This window comes from Amblyraja radiata, chromosome 7, assembly GCF_010909765.2.
Source record: "Amblyraja radiata isolate CabotCenter1 chromosome 7, sAmbRad1.1.pri, whole genome shotgun sequence".
Classification (NCBI taxonomy): domain Eukaryota; kingdom Metazoa; phylum Chordata; class Chondrichthyes; order Rajiformes; family Rajidae; genus Amblyraja; species Amblyraja radiata.
This window is the reverse complement of record NC_045962.1, coordinates 48952068-48979195: the sequence shown is the minus strand read 5'-3', so window position 1 is coordinate 48979195 and position 27128 is coordinate 48952068. Positions and strand designations below refer to the sequence as shown.

The window sequence follows — 27128 nt, the reverse complement described above, 5'->3', positions numbered from 1 at the left end:
CAGACAGGTGTTTGGGGATTTTACTTTATTATAGAGAGAATTCTTCTGTCATCAGCTGTGGAGGTCTTCCTTGGCCTGCCAGTCCCTTTACGATTAGTAAGCTCACCAGTGCTCTTTCTTCTTAATGATGTTCCAAACAGTTGATTTTGGTAAGCCTAAGGTTTGGCTGATGTCTCTAAAGGACCTGTCCCACTTACGCGATTTTTTTCGGCGACTTGCCGGCACCCGTCATAGACGCAACAGGTCGCCAAAATTTTCAATGTTGAAAATCCAGCGGCGACCAGAAATAGGTACGACTCTTTGGGTGACTACTCAGGACCATATAGGTGTCATCCCGCGACATGTCACCGAATAAATCGCGTAGGTGGGACAGGCCCTTAACAAAAAGTTTCATTTTTGTTTCTCATAATGGCTTTGACTTTCATTGGCACAACTTTGGTCCTCATGTGGATAAACAGCAATAACAGTTTCCAAACGTGATGGAAAGACTGGAGGGAAGACTAGGTGCTGAGAGCTCTCTTATACCTGCATTAAGGAGGCATTTAAACACACCTGAGCAATTACAAACACCTGTGAAGCCATGTGTCCCAAACATTATGGTGCCCTGAAATGGGGGACAATGTATAAACACAGCAGTAATTTCTACATGGTGAAACCAAAATGTACAGAAATGGCCTTTAATAAAATCTGACTGTGCACTTTAACCACATGTGATTTTTTTTTTCTATTACAAATCTCAAATTGTGGAGTACAGAGGCAATTAAATAAATGATGGGTCTTTGTCCCAAACATTATGGATGGCACTGTATCCTTGGTCCATGATCCCACAGATGAACACCATGCCTGCCCTCAAAAGCCTCCAACCTTATAGTTTCCCTACCCCGCATGACAGAGATGCTGCTTGTCCCGCTGAGTTATTACCTGCGATTTAAACCAGCAACTGCAGTTCTTTCCTACTTAGTTTGCCCAATCTCTCCTTGTAGCTAATTGCCTCTAATCTCGGCAACAATCTGCTAAATCTCTTCTGCACCCTCTCCAAAGGTTCCATCTCTTTCCTATAATGGGCAACTGGAACTGCACATAATGCGATCCAACCAATGTTTTTTAAAGTTGCTTCATGTCGCTGCTTTAGCTCAGTATAGGTTAGTTTTAATCTGAATTTCTCATGAAATATGGTTTGGCTTTTGTGTGCAAGTATGTTATGTCTCTGAGGTGATTAGTAGAAAACAATATGCACTTTGTCCTATAAGCCTCGTAAACATATCTGTATATCATTTCCTTAAGGCAAATGATATTATAAAATCTTGTGGGTCTATCATCGTTTGAAGTTCAAGAGTTATCACCATACTGAGGAAGGATATTCTACCCATTTGAAACCATGCCACCCCCTCTGTAGAACGATCCAGTCAGTCTCACTGCATAGCTTTGCAACTTTTATTCTTTTATATGCCTTTCCAACTTTCCTTTTGAAATCATTGATCATCTTAATTTTCATTATCTATACCGGAAGCGAGTTTTGGGTCTCTACCTTTCATGCCATAGAAATGAACAAGTTCTTCCTTTCTTGCTTTGTAACACCAGCCTCAATCTAATTCCTGCCATCTCCTTGTGTGCAAAAGAGAACAACAGCCTCTCCAATTTCTTTGAATATCCACTTTGGAAGGAAGAAAATACAACGTATTTAAATAAAGGTCCTCTCCATCTTACAAAAGCCTGACTTCTGTACAGCCAGCATGTGCAAACAAGCATTTGGGATACTGGCAGGGTGGACTTGGGGTTGCTGAAAGCAATTTCTGCCTGTGAAAACTCAGTTCAAGGCCTGGATTGTAAGGGGAAATTAGTATAATATTAGGGAGATAGACATAAAAAGCTGGAGTAACTCAGCGGAACAGGCAGCATCTCTGGAGAGACCCTTCTTCAGACCTGAAACGTCACCCTTTCCTTCTCTCCAGAGATGCTGCCTGTCCTGTTCGATTACTCCAGCTCTTTGTGTCTACGGTTTAAACCAGCATCTGCAGTTCCCTCTTACTCATAACATTCGGGAGGTTTGGTGCAGCTTTTAATAGGACATAGAAAAGTAAAGCACAGCATCAGGCCCATTGGCCCATAATGTGTGTGTTAAATATGATGCCAAGCTAAAATAATCATCTGCCTATGCATGATCCATATTCCTCCATTCTCTGCATATCTATGTGACTCTTTAATGCCACTATTGTATCTGTCTTTACCACCATCCCTGGCAGTGCATTCCTGGCATCCACAACCCTCTGTGTACAATTCTTCTCGTCTTTCACATGGCCACCCTGGAGAAAAAGGTTCTGACTGTCAACCCTAGCTATGCCCTTTAATAAGTAATATACTTCTATTAGATTTCCCCCTCAAATTCTGACATGCCAGAAAAAACAATCCTAGTTTGTCCAATCTCTCCATCCAGCTAATACTGTTTAATCCAGGCAACAACCTCTGCTGCATCTTCTCCAAAGCCTCCACATTTTTCTTGTAATGCGGAGATTAGAATTGCATGTTAAACTACAAATGCTGCCAAACCAATGTCTTACAGAGCTACAACAAGACTTCCCGACTCTTAAACGAGGCACGTGTGAGGCTTCACCTGGAGTATTGCTTACTTAGTTTTCCCTATGTTTGAAGCAGGATATACTTTCATTTGAACCAGTAGAAAGAACGTTAATTGGGTTGATTCCTGGAAAGGGTTTGATGTGAGAAGAGAGGTTGAACCTGTTGGTCCTGTACTCATTGGAGTTTAGAAGAATGGGAGGTTATCTTATTGCAACAAAAGATTTTAAAGGGAATTGACATGGTGGTTAAGCTAGGTGGGTATGCATACATTGAGGAGGTACATAGAACAATAGAAATTGGAGGTTGTCCATTTCACAGATGAGGAATCATTTCTACTGAGGGTCATGACCCTTTGGAATTCTCTGCTTCGGAGAGCTGTGGAAGCAAAGTCATTGGATATATTTGAAATACACGAGACTTGAAGGAAATGAGGAGAGCGTGGGCTGGAGAAGTTGGATCGTCCATAATCATGTGGAGCAAGCTTGAGGGGATAGTCTTATATTGCTTTTTAATTTGTATTCCCCTGAACATTGTTTCTACCCACCACAGATTAAACTAATAGACGAAAATTCCTGAAAATTGAAAGACTGCAGATTTTGGAAATCTGAAGCACCCCGGTAATAAGAGAAAATGCTGGAAACGCTCAACACGTGTTTCTTTGAGTGTTTCCAGCATTTTATGCTTCCATTTTAGGCTGAGAAACCCTACTCTGGGACCATTCTCGTAAATATCCTTTTGCATCCTCTTAAGAACATTCATGATCATCTTCTCCAAAGCCTCCACATTTCACACTTCAATGTTAAATTCTATTTACTGCTTGTTTCGCCATCCTTTTGAAGCACCAAGTGCTGTTGCAGTCAGTTGTCATTTTCTCCTTATTTCACACATCTCCAAGATTGCTATCATTAGCACATTTTAAATTTAACTCCGTGCCAGTTCAGAGAGAAACTGTAATCGCAATGCTAATTGGAGTACAACAATACCTCATTCTTAAATCTGAAGGATAACCCATTTACCTTGCAATAGTGTCAGTGTTATCTGAGCTGACATTGACTCCTCTTATTCTATTTCAATTTTGTTAGCCTAATTTTGATCTGGCACTTTGTTAAATGCTTTCTTGAAATTCATCTCATCAATAACACTGGATTTCCTTAATTAATAATAATAATAATAAATTTTATTTTTATAGCGCTTTTCTAAGACTCAAAGTCGCTTTACAATAGTAACAGACAATAGCAAACGGAGAAGCGGCGAACAAACAGCGCCAGCGTCCTCTCCATGCAGCACATAAAGAAAGAATACAGACATAACATTAATAGACATTTAATCGGAATAACATATAATCGGAATATAACAAATAATAAAGACATCACAGAGACACAAATTAAAAACAGAATTCAATCCAAAAACAGAAAATCAAAAACACAGTGTGAAGAGAGAGCAGCGGCAACCAATTCGTGCCAGCGTCCACTCTCCCTTCACGGCAGCCATCTTGGACACAGACCTACAAGACTACAGTTAGACAAAAAAAATCATCCCCCCACAGTGGATAGCACTGTGGAGGAAGGCACAATGTCCAGTCCCCACCCCATGTTCACCCCAAAGTCAGGCCTATTGAGGCCACCGCAATTGCCTCTACGGAGGCCCGATGTCCCTGGCCGTTCTCACCGGGTGGTCTTGCCCCGGCATCGGGAGAGTCCTTTCGGCGGCTGGGCCACTTGGAACGGCCGCTTCTTGGTTGGAGCCCGCGGCTGCCGAAGCCGACAAGGCCGCGCCGGTTTGGAGCACCCAGGCTCCCGTTGTTGAAGTCGGCGCCTCCTCTCCGCTCCGCAGCCCGCAGCCCGCAGCCCGGAGTTGTTGCTCTCGGCGGTCCAGCTCGCCAGAGCTCCAGCGCGTCGCTCCAGCGCGGCGACCCAGGCAAGGGATCGCCCGCTCCGCTCCGCTCCAGCTTCTAATCTAATCTAATCTAATCTAAAAAATCTAATCTAAATTAGATCTCTTACTTACAATTCGCGTTAATTGGTCAAACACAATGTACTTTCTGTATCAAGTGCTGGTTTAAACCTTTCCAAGTGCTTTCCAAGTACCTTTCCAACCTTTCCGCTGATTACTTTCTATTTATCACGATAAACATGTTGGCCTCAAGATCCTCAAAGGATCATTACATCTTTTTTTAAATTATATTTTCCACCTTCCACACCTCTGGTGACTACAAAACTATGGCATCTCTTGAAGTGGCAGTATCATCAAAGACCCACACCATCCTGGCCACACACTCATCTCCCTGCTACCTTCAGGTAGAAGGCACGGGAGCCTGAAGACTGCAACAACCAGGTTCAGGAATATCTACTTCCCCACAGCCATCAGGCTATTAAACCTGGCTCAGACAAAACTCTGATTATTAATAACCACTTTCTGCTATTTGCACTTTATCAGTTTATTTATTCATGTGTGTATATATTTATATCATGGTATATGGACACATTTATCTGTTTTGTAGTAAATGCCTACTATTTTCTGTGTGCTTAAGCAAAGCAAGAATTTCATTGTCCTATACAGGGACACATGACAATAAACTCACTTGAACTTGAACACTTGAACTTGAGAGACAGAACACTCTTGGACACAATGGCAAGCACCTCTGCTATTTCCATGCTTCCTCTTTTGAGGGTACCAATTATCCAGATTAGATGATATCCATTCCAAGTATTGTCGTATATCTTGCCTTTAATTTTGCTTTGCCACATCCATAGCCTTTGCTTTTTCTGCTTCTACAGTATTTTCTCCCCCTTGTGGGAATGTGTTCAGTCTGAAAGAATGTTCCAACCTGTACTTGAAACACTCCCTCTCAAAGACAACCCCTTTGAAGCAATATGCTGGGAGATTTTAATTTCAATACAAACTGGGACTACGATGGTGCCAAGGGCTAAAATGGGGTGGAATTTGTCAAGCATGTTCAAGAAAGTTTCCTCAGACAATATGTAGAGGGACCTACAAAGGAGAGGGCAAAGCTTGACTGACTCATAGGGAATTGGGCAAGGCAAATTACCGAAGGGTCAGTGAGCGAGCCTTTTGGGACCAGTGACCATAGTTCTATTCATTTTAAAATAATTAAAGATAAGGGCAAAAAAATATAGACACAAAGAACTGCAGGTCCAGGTTTACAAAAAAAAGTAGTCGTGTAACTCAGTGGGTTCGGCACATCTTTGGAGAACATGAATAGGCAACGTTTTCGGTCAGGTCCTGTCTTCAAACTGATTGTAATTGGGAGTTGGTAGAAAGCTGGAAGAGAGGTGGAGGAGGAATAAAGCCTGGCTAGTGATAGGTGGATACATGTGAGAGGGTGGGGGGAGGTTGATAGGCAGATGGTTGGACAAAAGCCAGAGATGAAAAGGCAAAAGGTGTGAGATAAAGATAGAAGAGGTGTGAAATATGTAGACAGGAGAAAAATAAATGGGTGTGCATCAGGTGGGTCACAGGGAAGAGATGGAGGGAAAATGAGTGTGCATCGGGAGTGGGGGGTGGGGGGGGGGGGGGGGGGGGGGAACTGGGTGTTTGTAGGTTAGTTATCGTAAATTGGAGAGATCTATTTTCATACTATTAGGTTGTAGGCTACTCAAGTGTAATATGAGGTGCTGTTTCTCCAATTTGCATGTAGCCTCACTCTGGCAATTCAGGAGGTTCATGGTGCAGGACAGAAAGGTCTGTGTTGGAAGGGGAGTTCAATTGGTTAGTATCCGGGAGAAATAGCAGACATGGCAGACTGAATGCAGATGTTCAGCAAACTGGCTAGTCTATGGTTAGCCTTGCCAATGTAAAGGAAGCCACGTTGGGAGCACCAAATACAGTAGATTAAGTTAGAGGAGGTGTCTCATCTGGAAGGACTGCTCGGGTCCTGAATGGATGAGAGACAGGAGGTATTGGGACAGTTGTTTCATCTCCTATGGTTGCAGGGGAAAGTAATTGGGAGGGGTGTTTTCGATGGAAAAGAATGAATGAACCAAGGTGTTGTGGGGGGAGCAGTATGTGCAGAAAGCAGAATAAGACGGGGATGGGAATATGTGACTGGTGGTGAGATTGTGTGGAAATGTTTGAGAATGATGTGTAGGCTGGTGGGGTGAAGGCCTTGGACCAGTGGAACTATCCTTGTTCCATCTGGGGGGGGGGGGGGGGGGGGGGGGCTGGGGGCTGGGGGGCTGTGTGCGCGACACCAATTTCAATGGTATTAGACAGGAACTTGCAAAAGTTGATTGGAGTAGGATGCTTGCAAGTCGAGGTGCACCCAGAAAGTGGGATACTTTGTAAAGTGCAAAGGTGAGAGTTCTAGGTATGCACATTACTTTCGTAGTGAAGGGCATGACAGGCGGGGAGTAAGGAGCCCTGGATGATGAGCGAAAACAAGGCTCTGGTCAGGGAAAAGGTGGCATGGATTAGATATTGGTAGTTGGGATCGGGTGTATCCCTGATGATGTGTGAGGGGATTGCAGAGAATTTTTTGGAGGGAAATTGGGAGGACAAAAAGGGGACATGAGATAGCTATAGCAGATAAGATTAAGTATTCATGGTGTACCTTGGAGTTCGTGCTGGGCCTGTTGCAGTTTGTCATCTTTATGAATGATTTGGATGATAATATACAAGGCATGATAAGTAAGTTGGCATGTAAGTAAGGCTGCGGACGCCAATAGGATAAACAAACTCATCAGGAACGCTGGCTCCGTCCTGGGGGCGGAATTGGATTGATGGGAAGTGGTCCTGGAGGGGAGGATGTTCCTCAAACTGCGGAGCATCCTGGACAAAACAGCTCACCCTCTCCATGACACACTGGTCAACCTGAGGAGTGCCTTCAGCAACAGACCAGTTCCACCAAGATGCAGGACAGAACGCCACAGGAGATCCCTGGCTATCAAACTTTGCAACTCCTCCCCCTTCTGTTGTGGGGTAGGCAGACTGAGACAGGACCCCTCCCCCCCCGCACCCCCTCAATCTTTGCACATCCCCAAAGCCTTACCACTCGTCACTATAATTTCACTTGTCATGTTTCATGTATTTTGTTTTTTTTATGACTGTTGGCAAATTAATTTCCCTCCTGGGATGATTAAAGTTCTATCGTATCATATTGTATGTGACACTAAAATAGATTGCATTATACACAGTGAAGATGGTTATCAAGAATTACAGTGAGTTCTGGGCAAGTGGACCAATGAATGCCTAGTGTCATAGTCACAGCATGGAAACATGCCCTTCGGCTCAACTTGTTCATGCTGATGAAGATGGCCCATAGCCCTCTAAACCTTTACTCTCAATGTACTTGTCCAAATGTCTTTTAAATATTATTTTTGTACCACCCTCAACTATTTCATCTGGCAGCTCATTCTATATACCAACCAACACTTTGTGTGAAAAACTTGCCCATTTGGTTGCTATTAAATCTTTCACCCTCTCGCCTTAAGCCAATGTTCTGGATTCCCCTATCCTCGGAAAAAGACACGCATCCGATCTATTCCCCTCATTATTTTATACACCACCAGCATGCCAAGAGCCGCCTCCACCACACCATCTACCTGTGATGCCACTTTAAGGGAACTATGTACTTGCACTCCTAGATCCCTTTGCTATACAACACTCCTCAGGTCGCTACAATTCATTGTGAAGGTCCTCCCCTGGTTTGATTTCCCAAAATGCAACTCCTCAGACTGATTAGGATTGTTGTAAGTGGTTGTTTGTTGGGTGTCTTTGACTTGCTGAGCCAAAGTTTTTCTTCTGTTACTATGTGAGATCTATTTTGCATATTTTCCACTTGTTTATGAGTGCATTTTGTGTCATTGTAATGGCTGTCAAGCGGTCCTATAAAAAAAAGATCTATATTCTGGAAATTTAAGATGTTTTCATTTAAATCAACACATTTTCTTGTAAAGGTTGTTATTGGAAACTTAAGTGCAATTGCTTTGTCATTGGGGTTTGAGTGACACACAACATTGCATGATACACAACGATACTTTAAACTGCAGTCAGTCAACAAATATATTGTTTAACTGCCAGAGCTGACATCACAGACATCAGTACCAGAAGAAGTTGGTTCCAATGTGCTTTGTTGCATAAAAGGTGTAAAAATGCTGATTCTCTGAAAGCTGAAAATCTAATATATCAGCAAAACTGACTTGCGGCATTTTGAATGATTGGTGTGAAGAGTCCGGCAGAACACCTGCAGTACATGTTTCAATCTAACTGTTAGAATAAGAAATATCAGAAGATTTTTAAATTAGATTTTATTGAAATTTTCATTGATCAGATTGTTCTGGTTTGGAGGATTATTTGCTTTTACCCTGTACACTAGCAAATTTCCCAGACCATTCAGGTTGATGGGATATAAATTTCAGAAAAGTGGATTTACTCTATGTATACATAAGGAACTGCAGATGCTGGTTTACAAAACAAGACAGGTGCCGTTTAGCAGGTGGGATGAGGAATGTTTAGAATCATGGAGTCAGAGTGATACAGTATGGAAACAAGCCCTTCAGCCCAATGTGACCACGCCGGCCAACATGTCCCAGCCGCACTAATCCCACCTGCCTGTGTTTGGCCCATATCCCTCCAAATCTGTCCCATCCATGTACTTGTCTAACTGTTCCTTCAACATTTTGGATAGTCCCTGCCAGAACTACCTCCTCTGGCAGCTTGTTCCATACCCCCACCCATGGTCCCTGCCACAACTACCTCACCTTTGTGTGAAAAAGTTACCCCTCAGATTCCTATTAAATCTTTTCCCCTTCACTTTAAACCTATGTCCTCTTGTCTTCGATTCACCTACTATGGGCAAGAGACTCTGTGCATCTACCCGTTCTATTCCTCTCATGATTTTATACACCTCTATATTAAAAAAAAACAAAAAAACCCTCATCCTCCTGCGCTCCTGTGCGGCCACAAAGTAATCACGTAAACATGTTCACGAAGCTCACCCTAAGAGATATCCAGCGAGAAACATGCTTGACATTTCTAATATAGTAATAAGAGACACGGGGAATCTGATCATCGGGGCAGTTCTGTCCATGGTCATGGGAGGCTTTTTATAGTGTAAAAAAACTGCATTACATCATTTTTATGATGATTTTTCCACACGTCGGTAGTCGTTGTTGGCTCAAGAGTAACTCGGGAGAGGAACTTGGTAACTCGGGAGAGGAACTTGGTACATCGCAGAAATGAGAAGTAAACGGCAAACTTGGACATACACGTGGGAACTGGTTGAAACTCGTTTACATAAACTTGGAATCTCGTAGACAACCACGAGTTTGATTTTTTCTATCACTCGGGATCACTCGTGGGTGGACTCGCACCGTGAGACAGGGCCATTAGGGGTAACTTTTTTATGCCAGGGATGGTGGATGTCTGGGATGAGCTGCCAGGGGAGGTAGTTGGGACCAGAGCAGATGGGGCATGTTGGTCATCATGGGCAAGTTGGGCCACAGGGCCTGTTTCCATGCTGTAACTACATGACGTTATGAATCTAAGACGCAAAGGCTGTCGTAACTAATGGCAACATCTCTGGAGCATGTGTATATTTGATGTTTTGGGTCAGGACCCTTCCTCAGATTGATTATTGGGTGGGTGGGAGAAGAAAGCTGTTCTAGAGCAGAGGAAGGTACTCTCTTCCTGGCAGGTCCCATGCATAATTTGCATGAGTGACATAAACATTGCTTTTCATTTTTTTCACATAATAAAAGGATAGCCTGTCCAACTTTCCTGAGTTATTCACGAATTCTCCTGAGTTATTCACAAATTCTCCCGAGTTTTTAAACTCGCAGAATGTTCGTAACGAGTCCGTAGGAGGTAGTAGAAGTCCGTGGATATATCGTAACGGCTCGTTATGCCAGCCGTAGGTAATCGGGGTTATTTTTTTACTCGTGGACATTTTTCATCAGTCCCGACTTACCTGATGCCCCGAGTACCTACGGCTGGCATAACGAGCCACTACGATATATCCAGAGACTCCTATGGACTCGTTATGAACATTCTGCGAACATTTGAAAACTAGGGAGAATTCGTGAATAACTCAGGAGAATTCGTGAATAACTTGGGAAAGTGGAACAGGCACTTAAGGACAACAACATAACCATATATAATAACCATATAACAATTACAGCACGGAAACAGGCCATCTCGACCCTTCTAGTCCGTGCCTAACACGTATTCTCCCCTAGTCCCATATACCTGCGCCCAGACCATAACCCTCCATTCCTTTCCCGTCCATATAACTATCCAATTTATTTTTAAATGATAAAAACGAACCTGCCTCCACCACCTTCACTGGAAGCTCATTCCACACAGCCACCACTCTCTGAGTAAAGAAGTTCCCCCTCATGTTACCCCTAAACTTCTGTCCCTTAATTCTCAAGTCATGTCCCCTTGCTTGAATCTTCCCTACTCTCAGTGGGAAAAGCTTATCCACGTCAACTCTGTCTATCCCTCTCATCATTTTAAAGACCTCTATCAAGTCCCCCCTTAACCTTCTGCGCTCCAAAGAATATAGCCCTAACTTGTTCAACCTTCTCCTGTAACTTAGTTGCTGAAACCCAGGCAACATTCTAGTAAATCTCCTCTGTACTCTCTCTATTTTGTTGACATCCTTCCTATAATTAGGTGACCAAAATTGTACCCCATACTCCAGAATTGGCCTCACCAATGCCTTGTACAATTTTAACATTACATCCCAACTTCTATACTCAATGCTCTGATTTATAAAGGCCAGCACACCAAAAGCTTTCTTTACCACCCTATCTACATGAGATTCCACTTTCAGGGAACTGTGCACAGTTATTCCCAGATCCCTCTGTTCACCTGCATTCTTCAATTCCCTAACATTTACCATGTACGTCCTATTTTGATTTGTCCTGCCAAGATGTAGCACCTCACACTTATCAGCATTAAACTCCATCTGCCATCTTTCAGTCCACTCTTCCAACTGGCATAAATCTCTCTGTAGACTTTGAAAATCTACTTCTTTATCCACAACCCCACCTATCTTAGTATCATCTGCATACTTACTAATCCAATTTACCACACCATCATCCATATCATTGATGTACATGACAAACAACAGTGGACCCAACACAGATCCCTGTGGCACCCCACTAGTCACTGGCCTCCAACCTGACAAACAACCATCCACCATTACTCTCTGGCATCTCCCATTCAGCCACTGTTGAATCCATCTTGCTACTCCACCATTAATACCCAACCATTGAACCTTCTTAACCAACCTTCCATGAGGAACCTTGTCAAAGGCCTTACTGAAGTCCATATATACAACATCCACAGCTTTACCCTTCATCAATTTCCCGAGTAACCTCTTCAAAAAATTCCAGAAGATTAGTCAAACATGACCTTCCAGGCACAAATCCATGTTGACTGTTCCTAATCAGACCCTGTTTATCCAGATGCTTATTTTTATTATCTCTAAGTATCCTTTCCATTAATTTGCCCACCACTGACGTCAAACTAACAGGTCTATAATTGCTAGGTTTACTCTTAGACCCCTTTTTAAACAATGGAACAACATGCGCAGTACGCCAATCCTCCGGCACTATTCCCGCTTCTAATGAGTTATCTAGATAAATATGATCTATCATACCAGAAACCTAAGATGAGCCGGAGGATAAACACTGCTAAATTCCAGATCCAAGGCCTGCAAGCAAAATTACCATGCTATACACAAAGGCTAAGTATGATCTCCACTCAGGGATGCCAGGTGTAAATTGCTGAACAAGCTAGAGCCCCAATTTGTTTGAGTGAGCTGCCAAAGGAAGCTATAAAAGCGGATACAACTACGATTTTGAAAAGACATTTGGGCAGATATATGGATAGGTCAGGTTCTGGGGGATATGGGACAAACGTGGGCATGTGGGACATTTCAACTTCACTTCGACAGAGCTATTGAAAAAACAGCTTTTTTCCACGAGCAGTAGCTCTACTCAATAACCAAAAATCTGTAGCCTCCTTTTGCTGTGATATTTTATGTAATTCACATGTTTAATCGATAATGATTTATTATTAATGTTTAATGTTTTATATGGAATTCCTAACTATCACTGTATGTCATGTTGTCACTTGCGGGCAGAGCACCAAGGCAAATTCCTTGCATGTGAATACTTGGCCAATAAACTCATTCATTCATTCGTTCATTCATTGTACCCATCTGCTTTCAAGGAAACCTCCATTATTCCAGCCCCCAAGTAAAGTAACAAGTGTTAAAAACTATCACCCAATACCTCTAAAGCAAACATAGAAGTGCTTTGGAAGGAAGTACCTCTACCACTGACCATAATGAAGTGTTTTGGTAGACTGGAAATGCCCACATCTTTGCTGGTGTTCCAGGCAATCACGACCTCTTGCAATATGCACATGGGAAAAACGTAATCTCTGGAGCATACCATCTCCCTTGCCCTATTTTCATCTCTGGATCACCTTGAAAATAGAAATGCTTATTTCAGAAAGCTATGCACCCTTCAACACCACAATACAGAATGAGATCACAGCTCAACTCTTGGACTTTGACCTTGGGGCTTCAATCAGCAACTAGCTCTTGACTTTTTAACTGGCAGATCTCAGTTGGTTAGAAATGATCACGCTATTTCCTCCACCCTGGCCTTCAAAATCGGAGCTCCTCAAGTTTGTGTGCTCATTCCCCCACTTTACTCCCTGTGCACCCATGACTGTAGGGCCACGTTTAGTGCAAATTCAATCTTTTGGCTGATGATACTACTGTTGTTGGCCAGATCAGCCACAAGGATGAGTTAGAGGATAGGAAAGTGATTGGGAATCTTGTGCAAAGGCGTCAAAACAACAACCTAGCCCTTGACATCAGCAGGACAAACGGGTTGGTTGTTGACCTGAAGAATCAGTGGGGTGAACACAACCTTGTCTTCATCATTGGAGCTATTGAATAGATAGTGACGTGCATATGATCTGGCCGTTTCACACCGAAGCGATGATTTAAAAAAAAAAACTCATCTGCGTATTTAGTTACTTCGGCATATGTGAAGATTCGGCATGTTGATGAGGTTTCTCTCAAACCTCTACAGCAGTAATATAGATAGTATTCTGACGAGATAGATTTCAACCTTGCATGGCATCTGCTCTGCTGTTCACCATCCATACCTGCAGAGAGTAGTGAACGCAGCCTGTCCATCGCATATTCCACCTGTTTTTATGATCCATTGCAGCAGGAAGGCTTAAAGTGTCATCAAAAATTCCTGCCTCACTGGCCATTCCCCTTTTCATCTCTTCTACCAGACTTAAGCTTCTTCCCCACTGCGAGCAGACTCCTGAGCCAGTCACCTCTTTGACATCCCGTTCACGGAGGTGCTGTCATGTACTCTCGCTCTTAGATCTACCTTATTTGTTATTCCATAATTCCACTACAATTTTTGCAAAGTCAAAGTCATTGTTATTTGTCACATGCACCCAAATGTGCAGTGAAATTTTTGCAGTCAAAGTCATTTTTATTTGTCACATGCACCCGAAGGTGCAGTGAAATGAATTTGCCAACAGCGATACACTTAAAAAGAACAATTTAACACAAACATCCACCACAGCATTCCTCACTGTGGTGGAAGGCAACAAAGTCCAGTCAGTCCTCCTCCTTTGTTCATCCGTGATCGGGGCCATGAACCCTCCGTATTTGCTGCTACGGACAGCCAGCTGTACAGGCCCTCTGTCAGGATGATCAAACCTCTGACGTCGGGACAGTCAAACACACTCCGAGGCTTGGAGTGTCCGAATCGGCACTTTCCTACTGGTGACCGCAGCTTCAGGATGTTATAGGCCGCAGGCTGGCAGTCGGAGCTCTTCTCCGGCGATCCTCGGCAAGGCATCCCAGACTCCGGATGGTAAGTCCACGCCACGCCCGCGGCTAGAAGCTCCACAGACCACAGCCCCATGATGCCAACGTCACCAGGCCAACGATCGGAGCACTCCTTTCTGGCGACTCCCGGCAAGGGTTCGCCCGCTCCGAGATGAAAAAGTCCACGCTGCGCCTGCTGCTGATGCTCTGGACCCGACTCCGGGAAAGGCTGCTCCAATCCATGCTGTTAGGCCGCGAGGGAGGTGACATGGAAAAAGTCGCCTCTCCATCGATGAGGCGACTGAAAGCAGTTCCCCCCTTTCCCCCCCCACCACCCCCCACACAAGACACACCAAGAGACCCCCAAACTAACATTTAGACACACCAAAAAAAACAAAAAAGTCAAAATAACGAACACGCTGCTGGCAGGGCAGCCGACTCGCAGCGCCCCCACTGACAACACTCAGCTGTTTTGCATTCATCATATTTATTGCTATCTATCTTTGCCATGGAAATCTATGTATTTTGTGTTTACTGCACCATGCTAATAGGCAATTTCATTGCAGACTGGTGCATATAGAAAAATAGGTGAGGAGTCGGCTATTCGGCCCTTCAAGCCAGTACCGCCATTCAATATGATAATGGTTGATCATCTAAAATCAGTTCCCCGATCCTGCTTTTTCCCCATATTCCTTGACAATAAATTAATCCGATCTGATATAAGAAAAAAATATAAGCGAAAAGAAAAGATAAATGGTGCAGAAAACACAACAGATCAGCATCAATGGCCATTAATCGTTTGCATGCAGATCAGCTGGATCACCATGAAAGTGTGCAGTGCTGTATCTTGGATCTGAATGTATCAAACAACCTTTTTTGATGCAAAAATGTGATCTCAACGAGTATATTGTGCATGATTTCAAACCTCATTTAAAATGACAGAAAGCCTGGAAAGTTTGCAAACAGCAAAAGTAGCAGAAATTGAATTTAACCTGATTTCTAGATGTATTCATTGAATGTGTCAAAGCATGCCATATGAAATTTGAAATTTCCAAATGATTCAATGGAAAGAATGAGGCCCGGCAATATACTGAAAACAGTTTTAATGAGCTGGAATAGACGATGAAGGGTTTAAAACATTTTTTCACCACTTTGTATATCAATTTTTGATTCGAAAAAATCACAGACGGTGAGGTGAAAATGTTGGTAAATGGCATGCTTACTACTGTGAATCACGCTGAGTTTATTTACTGAATAACTCAGTGACATTTCCATTCCGTTCCCTCCTTCATGTCCATACGGGGTTTCAAGTGTATTGTGTTAATGCCAATTTGCTTAACAATATTGTCATCAGTTTCTGAGCAGTACGGTTTCTCCTAAATTCCTGATTTAATAATAACAATTTTTAATTTAATATGATCCTTAATTGTGGTTCTATGATTATGTTTTAACGTTTCAGCTGATCTAGGTCATAAAGTTGCGGAAATGTAATTGCTCGTTCGGTTGGTCTGGGGAAACTCAACAGGGCTATCATTAGTTACCACTTTGCAGAGAGTACTGCTAGTTGTGTGAACACTCAGTTAAAATACATTTGAGGAATTCTCTCCCTTCTGTTCAGAAAACCACTCTGCACTGCCAAATGTGACCACAAATACCTCAGAGCACATCGCTCACTTTGAGAGCAGTCATTGATCTTTCCTGATGGCCCATTCAAATGTTGCCACTTGTTGTCAAAACTATCTCAGTAGTTCGCCATTGCAACTATTTTTTGGAGCATAGACATTGCTTATGGAAGAGAATCACAGTGGGGGTTTAGGGGTTGAGAATGATGCGATGCGATTTGAAGAGCACGATTAAGTGGAATGCACCATGTTTGTTCATTTGCAGACCTCTGAAGGAGCTAATGTTCTCATTCTTTCACTTCTGCTCAGAAAACCACTCGGCACCGCCAGATGTGACCACTGGTGCCTCAGAGCACGTCACTCACTTTGAGAGGCCGCAAGTATCCTCAGTTCGTGGTGTTCCTCGAGGTTTCAACAGTAGCTCAATGGAAACTGCTGATGGTGAGTTGGGATGACAGGGAGATTTTAGAAATTGAATTAATTCAACTCCAGGCACTTACTGACGAAGAATTCCAAAATGATCTGTGAAAGAAGCAGACATTAGAACAATGCCCACTTATTTATTTTTTCTCCATGATTCTCATATTAAGCACCTTACCACTTACTTGATCATCAAACTGCCAGTGTTTAATGCATTGTGGGTCTGCAACCTGCAGTCTATATCGAGTCCTCATACTCATTTGACATTGAACAAATCATTAGGAGAGAGATGTTCATCTTGGCAATCAGGGCATGATTTACCTTCTATTATCTTTTTTTAATGTTGGAATGTTCCAAAGTGTTTAATAGACAAAAGTATGTTTCAGAGAGAGTCATAAATAAGCTGCAATATTTTGTGTATTACATTTAGGCACAGTGATGTCCCAAAAGAGTAATGTAACCATAATCGGCTTCTAGTTTAGTTGGGGATCAAATTTGATCAAGATACTGTGACGAAGAATTTCCACGGCGTCTTCAGGGTAGCTTTATGACATGTTTTGTATTCGCTCAGGAGGGCAGATAGATCCTTGGTTAAAATTTAATCCAAAGGAAGATATCCTGATATCGGGTGTTGTCTGTACAGAGTTTGGAGGTTCTCCCTATGATCTTGTGAGTTTTCTCTGGGTGCTCTGGTTTTCTATCACATTTCGAAGACGTGCGGGTTTGTAGATTAATTGACATCTGTAATTTATTCCTGGTGTGTTAGATAGAACCAGTATATTGGTGATTGCTGGTCGGCATGGACTCGTTTGGCTGAAGGGCTTGTTTCCACGCTGTATCTCTAAACTAAACTAATCTCCAAAAATGTAGAACACTCAGAACTGCCTCAGGTTGCTATTTTATGGTCAGTCTCTGCAGGGAACTTTAATAAAAAAACAAAGTGAGAATAATCAATGTCATCTCCAGTAATAAGTTGACAACAAATTTGAAGGCAATGACCTGATTTTTAAACAGCTGATTTACTTTCGAAGTAGACTTTAATGATATGTAATTTCCATCTATAATATTTGAAAATTGTTAAATTGTATCCTTAACACAAGATCGTTCAATGCCATTGGAAAATAAATATTTTGCTCATTTTGGCAGGAGTACCTGTGAATAGCAGAGTTTCATCAAAAATTCAGCAGCTTCTGAATACACTCAAGCGACCCAAGCGACCTCCTTTGAAAGAGTTCTTTGTGGATGACTTTGAAGAACAGCTGGAAGGTGCAAGCACAAATAAAGATGATGTTTATAAGATTGATGAAAATTGTACTAACTGAAATTTTAGAGAAATTGTATGAATGTAGTTTTCAAAATGTTTTTATCATGTCAGGAAAACACTTATTTTTTCCATAATATTCTATAATATGGGTGCGGAGTATAGAGCCATAACGTTGTTGCTTGATTCCTTTTTTCTTTACGATCTCTGTTCCACTTTGTGTGTGAATTTTAATGTATTGGTATAGTTGAGACGTTTTATTATTATTACAATCGTCTTTTGTGATTTGTTTTAAGTTGGTTTTGGCAATCGTAAGTCATAGGCACTGAAAAATGTGCTTTTGACCCAACTCGTCATGCCAATCAAGATGTCCATCTAAGCTTGTCCCATTTGTCTGCATACGACCGTAACCTAAACCTATCCTACCCAGGTATCAATTATTTTGGGGGGGGTAATAGTCTCCATTTTACCAGCATTGCGATAGATCAGTAGACTTCTGCATAGGTGTAGCTGTTGAGGAACCCAGAATATTTAAGGAAATATTTCCCCTCCTGACTATGAGCCATCTCCTTGAGAGTCCACCAGGAAAACATCATTGTCCATTTCTTCTGTCTCATCTACTTGCTGTCCCTTTTGTGACAGCACATATATTCATGAGCAGTGAAATGGCCACGTACAGCCCACAAAAGGCTGGAAGAACATAGCAGCATCTGTGGAGGGAATGGAAGACAATATTTCAGGTTGGGGCCCTTAGTCAGACTGATGGAGTAGGTGGGAGAAAGCTGGAAAAGAGAGGTGGGCCTGGGGGAAAGGCTGGCAAATAATTGGTGGATATATGTGAGTGGCAGATGGGTGAAGTAAGTGCAGGTTAAAAGGAGACAAATAGGGATGTCAGATAAGGAAAGAAAATGAGTGAAATGTAAATCCAGAGGGTGGGATATGGGTGGAAAGTAAGAGGGGGTAGTTAAAAGGGAAATATGGGACAGGGATGGGTGATGAGCGTGCGGAGGAGAAGAAAGGAGCAGGGTGACTAGGGTGGTGCGAGATGGTGAGCTCACTGTGGTGGGGACAGGTGAAAGAAAGGGGGTATTGGAAGGAACTGCAGATGCTGGTTTATACAGAAGAGATACACAAAGTTCTCGAGTAACTCAGCGGGTCAGGCAGCATCTCTGGAGAAAAAAAATGGGTGACGTTTCAGGTCAGAAGGGCTCCGAAATGAAATGTCACCCATCCTTTTTCTCCAGAAATGCTGCCTGACCCGCTGAGTTACTCCAGCACGTGTTTATCTTCAGAAAGAAAAGGGGGCTGGGAATATACAGTGCCCTCCGTAATGTTTGGGACAAAGACCCATCATTTATTTATTTGCCCCTCTACTCCACAATTTGATTTTTCTATTTGAAATAGAAAAAAATCACATGTGGTTAAAGTGCACATTGTCAGATTTTATTAAAGGGTATTTTTATACATTTTGGTTTCACCATGTAGAAATGACATGTGTATTTATACATAGTCCCCCCCATTTCCGGGCACCATAATGTTTGGGACACATGGCTTCACAGGTGTTTGTAATTGCTCAGGTATGTTTAAATGCCTTAATGCAGGAAGAAGAGAGCTCTCAGCACCTAGTCTTTCCTCGAGTCTTTCCATCACCTTTGGAAACTTTTATTGCTGTTTATTAACATAAGGACCAAAGTTGTGCCAATGAAAGTCAAAGAAGCCATTATGAGACTGGGAAACAAGAATCATCAGACAAATCTTAGGCTTACCAAAATCAACTGGTTGGAACATCATTAAGAAGAAAGAGAGCACTGGTGAGCTTACTAATCGTAAAGGGACTGGCAGGCCAAGGAAGACCTCCACAGCTGATGACAGAAGAATTCTCTCTATAATAAAGAAAAATCCCCAAACACCTGTCCGACAGATCAGAAACACTCTTCAGGAGTCAGGTGTGGATTTGCCAATGACTACAGTCCGCAGAAGACTTCATGAACAGAAATACAGAGGCTATACTGCAAGATGCAAACCACTGGTTAGCCGCAAAAATAGGATGGCCAGGTTACAGTTTGCCAAGAAGTACATAACAGAGCAACCACAGTTCGGGCAAAAAGGTCTTGTGGACAGATGAGACGAATATTAACTTATATCAGAGTGATGGCAAGATCAAAGTATGGAGGAGAGAAGGAACTGCCCAAGATCCAAAACATACCACCTCATCTGTGAAACATGGTGGTGGGGGTGTTATGGCCTGGGCATGTATGGCTGCTGAAGGGCTCACTAATCGTCATTGATGATACAACTGCTGATGGTAGTAGCATAATGAATTCTGAAGTGTATGGACACATCCTATCTGCTCAAATTCAAACAAATGCCTCAAAACTCATTGGCCGGCGGTTCATTCTACAGCAAGACAATGATCCCAAACATACTGCTAAAGCAACAAAGGAGTTTTTCAAAGCTAAAACATGATTAATTCTTCAGTGTCCAAGTTAACACCCGATCTGAACCCAATTGAGCATGCCTTTTATATGCTGGAGAGAAATCTGAAGGGGACTAGCCCCCAAACCAAGCATAAGCTAAAGATGGCTGCAATACAGGCCTGGCAGAGCATCATCAGAGAAGACACCCAGCAACTAGTCATTGCATTCAAAGGATATGCAACAAAATACTAAACATGACTACTTTAATTCACATGACATTGCTGTGTCCCAAACATTATGGCGCCCTGAAATGTGGGGACTATGTATAAACACTGCTGTAATTTCTACACGGTGAAACCAAAATGTATAAAAATGGTCTTTATTAAAATCCGACAATGTGCACTTTAACCACATGTGATTTTTTTTTCTATTACAAATCTCAGAGTGTGGAGTATGGAGGCAAATAAATAAATGATGGGTCTTTGTCCCAAACATTATGGAGGGCACTGTATTACTTGAAATTGGAGAATTCAGTGTTTAGTCAGAGGCCAAAGACAAAAAGGTCAGAATGGGAAGGAGGCGCCAAAATGGTTAGCAACCGGGAGCCCCAGCATATCTAGGCGAATACATTCTTAGTTCGGGGCCATGTTGTCATTTTTCTAATTCTTCTGCTATTGCACTGTCATACTACTTATTTCATATTAAGCTTATTTGGAAACACCAAAGTTTATTCTCTTAGGTTATTACCACAAAACTCATGTGCCGAGCACCCCTGATCATAAAGAGCATCGAGATTCTGCAGTAAATGTTATAGATACCAGTGATGCTCATGGCCCGAAAATTGAATTAAAAACAAATTTTGTCAGCATGTTCATATGATGCATCAAATTGCAATGATCGATTATAGAGGGAATGACCAGTCCATTGATGTAGTTAGAGATTTCTAATGAGCCAAGTCTAATTTGAATTTAGAGAAGAAAAGAACAAGTAAAAATTCTTAGGTACACAAAAATGCTGGAGAAACTCAGCGGGTGCAACAGCATCTATGGAGCGAAGGAAATAGGTGACGTTTCGGGCCGAAACCCTTCTTCAGACCTTCTTCAGAAAATTCTTCTCAGTTATCTACATAGCTAGGTCCACTTTCAGTTTCAAATTATCACTTTAATGCCACAAATTTCTCAATGTACTTTGCCCGTAGCAACAAACCCTGGCTTATTTGAGTATAGGAGCAGGGAGGTTCTACTGCAGTTGTACAGGGTCTTGGTGAGACCACACCTGGAGTATTGCGTACTGTTTTGGTCTCCTAATCTGAGGAAAGACATTCTTGCCATAGAGGGAGTACAGAGAAGGTTCACCAGACTGATTCCTGGGATGTCAGGACTTTCATATGAAGAATGACTGGATAGACTCGGCTTGTACTCGCTAGAATTTAGAAGATTGAGGGGGGATCTTATAGAAACTTACAAAATTCTTAAGGGGTTGGACAGGCTAGATGCAGGAAGATTGTTCCCGATGTTGGGGAAGTCCAGAACAATGGGTCACAGTTTAAGGATAAGGGGGAAATCTTTTAGGACCGAGATGAGGAAAACATTTTTCACTCAGAGAGTGGTGAATCTCTGGAATTCTCTGCCACAGAAGGTAGTTGAGGCCAGTTCATTGGCTATATTTAAGAGGGAGTTAGATGTGGCCCTTGTGGCTAAAGGGATCAGGGGGTATGGAGAGAAGGCAGGTACAGGATAATGAGTTGGATAATCAGCCATGATCATATTGAATGGCGGTGCAGGCTCGAAGGGCCGAATGGCCTACTCCTGCACCTATTTTCTATGTTTCTATTTCTTCTCCCACCATTATTGCAAAGAGCTATTCTTAATAGCATCTAATTCCTTCAAACCTAGTCTCTAATGTGTGACAAGATTTTGCCTATTGCCGTTGTTGAAGCCTCCCACATGAAGATAATGATTTACTTTTTTGATTAGGACAATGTTGGGTCAGCTATGTTCCTCTGGTGCACCCAAACCTATTTTTAGAGGCACAACTCAGCTAATGTTCATGCCATGCCTGTAAATAAAAACTCACATCCTGGTCATTTTGTGTGGTTTTGCACAGAATTTACACGATAGTCAAATGTGACGCATGAACGTTGCTGTGCAGCCTAGACGAGCAAGAGCCCTTTGAAGCAGAAGTGTAAGCACTGCTCAGGGACATATTTGTCCTTAAATTGTTGATAAATGAAGTCACCGCGTGTCTGGTTAGTGAGACATTGTGCTGGGCAATCAAACTAATGATTGTTGAAGAACTTTGTCCGTTTTTGAGAGATATAATGTTGTGGCACCTATGAAAGTTTTGGTTCCTGCTTTACTGACTCTTGATAACATCAGTTCAGATGGGGGTGAGTTGTTTAACTAGCTGTGCTGTAACTTTCATCCTTTCTCCATTAAGATAACGTCTAATCCTGCATTCAGTGCATTCCCTTTTGTGAAATATATTGTGTATACCACTGCCGTGATAACAATCGTATGCAGTTGTTTATCACTTCTGCAAAATATTTTTTGGCATAACTATTGTATACTGTATGAAAGCATTGTGTAATGCTTTAGACTTTTTGGACCTTTTGTTTCAAGAATGAGCTTTGAGACTTTTTTATATATTGCTTATATTTACTATCTTGCTTTGCTTTCAGTTCCTCTAGCTGACCCAAATCAACCAAAACCAGAAGGTTTACAGACGACACCACTACAAGGAGAACCATTGGGAGTAGTGACAAATTGGCCTCCATCGCTGCTGGCAGCTTTACAAAGATGGGGAACAACACAACCCAAAGCACCTTGTCTGACCTCACTGGATACAACAGGGAAGCCAGTTTATACACTCACTTATGGTATGAACCTGTTTACAAACTCTTATTGTTGGATTTGTTCTTGGTACTATTTTATCTGTTGTGTACCTTTTTTATTTCGAAGGTTGAATGCAAGTGTATGGGTGTGAAGTTAGCAAATCTATATTGTGATAATGCAATGCTTTGCAAAGTTATTCAATTTCTGGTTGATACCTTTGTTTTATTTTTCCTTTTAGGAAAGCTCTGGACTCGGAGCCTCAAGCTAGCTTACACGCTTCTCAACAAACTGAGCAGTAAGAATGATCCACAGCTGAGACCCGGTGATAGAGTATGTTTCTCAAGCCTAGAAATTTTAAAGTTCCTTTTTCATACAGCACTGCATGAGCAATCTAATAGCACAGCCAACCTAGTGTCCGTTAAATTACTCAAGTTATTTACATTAGTGATTTGGGGCTGAAATTGGACTTCACTGAAAGTCATGGAATCGAGAGTTCCTGTGCCGGTATGTTACATGGTGTCGTTGCAGGAGCTCTGCATAGTGGACTCCTAAGGGCCTGTCCCACTTGGGCGTCATTTGCGCGTAATTTATGCATCATCATTTACGCGTCACTACGCACGACGCGGGAGTTGTGCCGCGCACGTGATGCACGCATGGTGCGCATTACGCACGCATGCTGTGTGGTGACGTAACAGTGACGCGCGGCGCCCCAGGATTTTGGTATGTACAAAATCTTTGCGCACCATCTGTGTGACACGCAAATGATGCCCGGGGGACAGGCCCTTTAATCTTGCCCAGTTGCACAACTATTAGAGCTGCAGTCTCACAGGCCCAGCAGCTTGTGTTCCGTTCTAACCATGGGTGCTCTCTGTGTCGAGTTTGTACATTCTCCCTGGAACAGCACGAGTTTCTTCTCGGTGCCCTCTTTTCCTCCCATGTACCAAAGGCATCCAGTTTGGAAGATTAATTGCCTCTGTAAATTGCTCCTAGTGTGTAGCTGAGTGGGGGAATTTGGAGAGAGTTGGATGGAAATGTGTGAAAAAAATAATATAGAATTGGTATAAATGGGTTAGTGTGGGCTTTGTGGGCTGAAAGACAGGTTTTTGTGCTGTATCTCTCTGAGACTAAGTGCTCATAACTTAGGCTGACTCAAAAGCCTAAAGACTGACTACTTTTTCAGTTAGTAGTTTGTTGCTTATGAGCTGCGAAGATGTTGCAGATAAGACATAACATTTGTGAGGGTATCAGCTGAGATGGGGAAGATTTTTCTTTGTGCGAACCAAGAGTAAGATGAAGTATAATTTAATAGCTGAATCAAATTGTAAAAGATTCTGGAGACTTAACAAGGAAAATAAAGTATTTAAGTATGTAAACCAGTGTGGTTAAATCCTACAAAATATCATTATAATGTGGAAAAATCGAGGCAAATTTAAAATGGGTGCACTGAAGAAGTAGCTCAGTAAGAATTTTGAAGGAAAAAGGATTTGCTGATAGGGTAAAAAAGGTGTCGATTAAACTCTCTGGCAATGACTGATTTAGATGAATTGCATATATTAGTCCACTAAAGTTTTCTCTATAAATTATCTAATAAAACTGATCTCTAACCTTTGGCATTAGTAAATATGTTTTGTCTAATTAGTAGTTATTTGTTGGGAAAGATGTTATCAGTCTCTTTGGGGGGGGAAAATTGAAGTACATTTGGTTGCGTTTGCCTGTTTCACTAAACTCTTTACAATGCCTCTTTGTTTAGTGGAGAATGCTAAACCCAACTATTTAGTAAAGCATTTGCATCTGACCAATCTGCATAATAATCCAACAAGCCTCAGTCCCGATGCTTCATTAAGATTCAATTTTAATCAAGTATCCCATTTATGGATTATCACATCAGAATGGGTTAAAGTAAAGGGAGCATCATGCGTGCAATTAAGATATTGAGTAACAAAATGCATTTAAGATTTTGAATTTGTTGCAGGTCGCTTTAGTATATCCAAACAATGATCCTGTGGCGTTTATTGTGGCATTTTATGGTTGCCTTTTGGCAGAATTGGTTCCTGTGCCCATTGAAGTGCCATTAACAAGGAAGGTAATCCTGGTATGATCCAAACTTCCAATCTAAAATTACACTTGGTCCTGTTGCATGTTGTTGTTGGTTCTGAAATGTGGTTATCAAGTTATCTGAGTAATGTTTCCTTTGCTCTTGGTAGGATGCTGGCAGTCAGCAGATTGGCTTTCTACTTGGTAGTTGTGGTATATCAGTTGCACTCACATGTGATGCCTGTCACAAAGGATTACCGAAGTCCCAAGCTGGGGATGTGGTCCAGTTTAAAGGTAATATTACATGCTTGTTAGTTGGCACTGGATGAACACAACCTTTTTTAGATGGGATGTTTTAGCTGGCTACTTCTTCACAAGAGGGTAAAAGGGATCATCATCAGCACGGCCTGTTTGCAAACAGATAAGACTTGTAAATCATTGGAGAAGTTGAAGGTGGGAGAAGAATGTTTAAAATAAAAATTATTGTTTTAGCGGCTATCCTTCAATCCACATCGTGTTCTCAATTTTCTTTATGATATATTCATTGTGTTGCCATGTGAACAGTGGAAGTTGTAGGTTGGGACCTTTTTGATACAATTTCTGTTAGTAGTTAGAAATGTGCACCTGGCATGTAGATGACATTGTCACTCATACCAAGTAACATGAAGACATGATAATGCCTGGCCTAATTTCCCAAAAGGTAGAACTGATGGAAATGAGCAGAAAAGCTTCAAACTATGTGGGGGATATAAATGTAAAAAGGGCAATTTCCTGTGCTAATCCAATTTCTATGCAAGAATATTTACATAGAAGACAAGATGCAGTGTCATAGCTAATTCAGCATCATTACCCACTTTCCTGCCCTTGTACACCACTTTTGATTTCCTGATTGATCTCTGTCAGCAATTCACTCAATTATTATGATTCCTGAAATAATTAAAGTTTATCTGAGTTTATCTGAATTTCATATTTCCAATTTGAATTTCACATGCTTAGTTTTGAATTATCTGTTTTCTTTGTAGGATGGCCTCGACTGGGGTGGTTTGTGACGGATGTTAAAAACTTGTCCAAACCTCCTAAGGATTGGCACCCAATGATCAGGGATGCCAGTAATAACATTGCTTATATTGAGGTATGTTCCGAGTTAATTTCACTGTGATGCTAGTTTATGCATGATTCACTTGATTTGTTCTTAAAATGTTTCTGCAATCCAGACGTCACCTCAACAATTGTATGCTAGCATGAAATCATGTTGTATTTATAAAGCAACTGTAATGCAGTAAATTGTCATAAGACTCTTCACAAGGAAGAGCAAACACATTTGACACATACATCAGAAAGCCAAGTGCTTGGCGAGAGGAAATAAAGGCAGAGATATTTTGACAGGAATCTGCAGAACTGATGGCCATCAATGGTAAAACTATTTAAATGTAGGAGAAACTCAAGATGCCAAATATTTTGGAAATTTGTAGGACTTTGGAGCATAGAGTGACAGGGCACGCAAGACAATGGGGTGATTTCAGAGGCGAGAATTTTAAAAGGCTATTGGAAAGCTTTTTGAAAATTGGTGCTAATTTGCAAGAATAGGAAGTTCAAGGTTTACAAAGTTTTATAGACAATAGACAATAGGTGCAGGAGTAGGCCATTCGGCCCTTCGAGCCAGCACCGCCATTCAATGTGATCATAGCTGATCATCCACAATCAGTACCCCGTTCCTGCCTGCTCCCCATATCCCTGACACCGCTTTCTTTAAGAGCTCTGTCTAACTCTCTCTTGAAAGCATCCAGAGAACCGGCCTCCACTGCCTTCTGAGGCAGAGAATTCTATAGACTCACAACTCTTTGTGTGAAAAAGTTTTTCCTCATCTCCGTTCTAAATGGCTTACCCCTTATTCTTAAACTGTGGCCTCTGGTTCTGGATTCCCCCAACATCGGGAACATGTTTCCTGCCTCTAGCGTGTCCAATCCCTTAACAATCTTATATGTGTCAATAAGATTCCCTTTCATCCTTCTAAATTTTGAGGCAGCAATGATAATACATTTTGAGAGAGTGACGGTGTTTGATGGGAAAGAACCATTAACAATATAAACTAATCTGAAGAAGGGTCCCGACCCAAAACGTTGCCTG

At 42.0% G+C, this 27128-nt stretch overlaps 1 protein-coding gene across 3 annotated transcripts in view; it reads left to right on the top strand.

The window, feature by feature from the left end:
* The window catches only part of LOC116975383 (disco-interacting protein 2 homolog A-like), a 246159-nt gene that overhangs the window by 146462 nt on the left and 72569 nt on the right, over positions 1-27128 (top strand). For 2 of the 3 annotated variants that reach the window (XM_033024427.1, XM_033024429.1), the window contains exons 6-12: positions 16345-16476; positions 17602-17721; positions 22814-23011; positions 23206-23297; positions 24940-25059; positions 25172-25295; positions 26024-26133. In XM_033024427.1, coding sequence (XP_032880318.1) covers positions 16345-16476; positions 17602-17721; positions 22814-23011; positions 23206-23297; positions 24940-25059; positions 25172-25295; positions 26024-26133 — 896 coding nt within the window. The remainder of the gene's footprint in view (positions 1-16344; positions 16477-17601; positions 17722-22813; positions 23012-23205; positions 23298-24939; positions 25060-25171; positions 25296-26023; positions 26134-27128) is intronic. The other variant, XM_033024428.1, reaches the window with a different exon arrangement.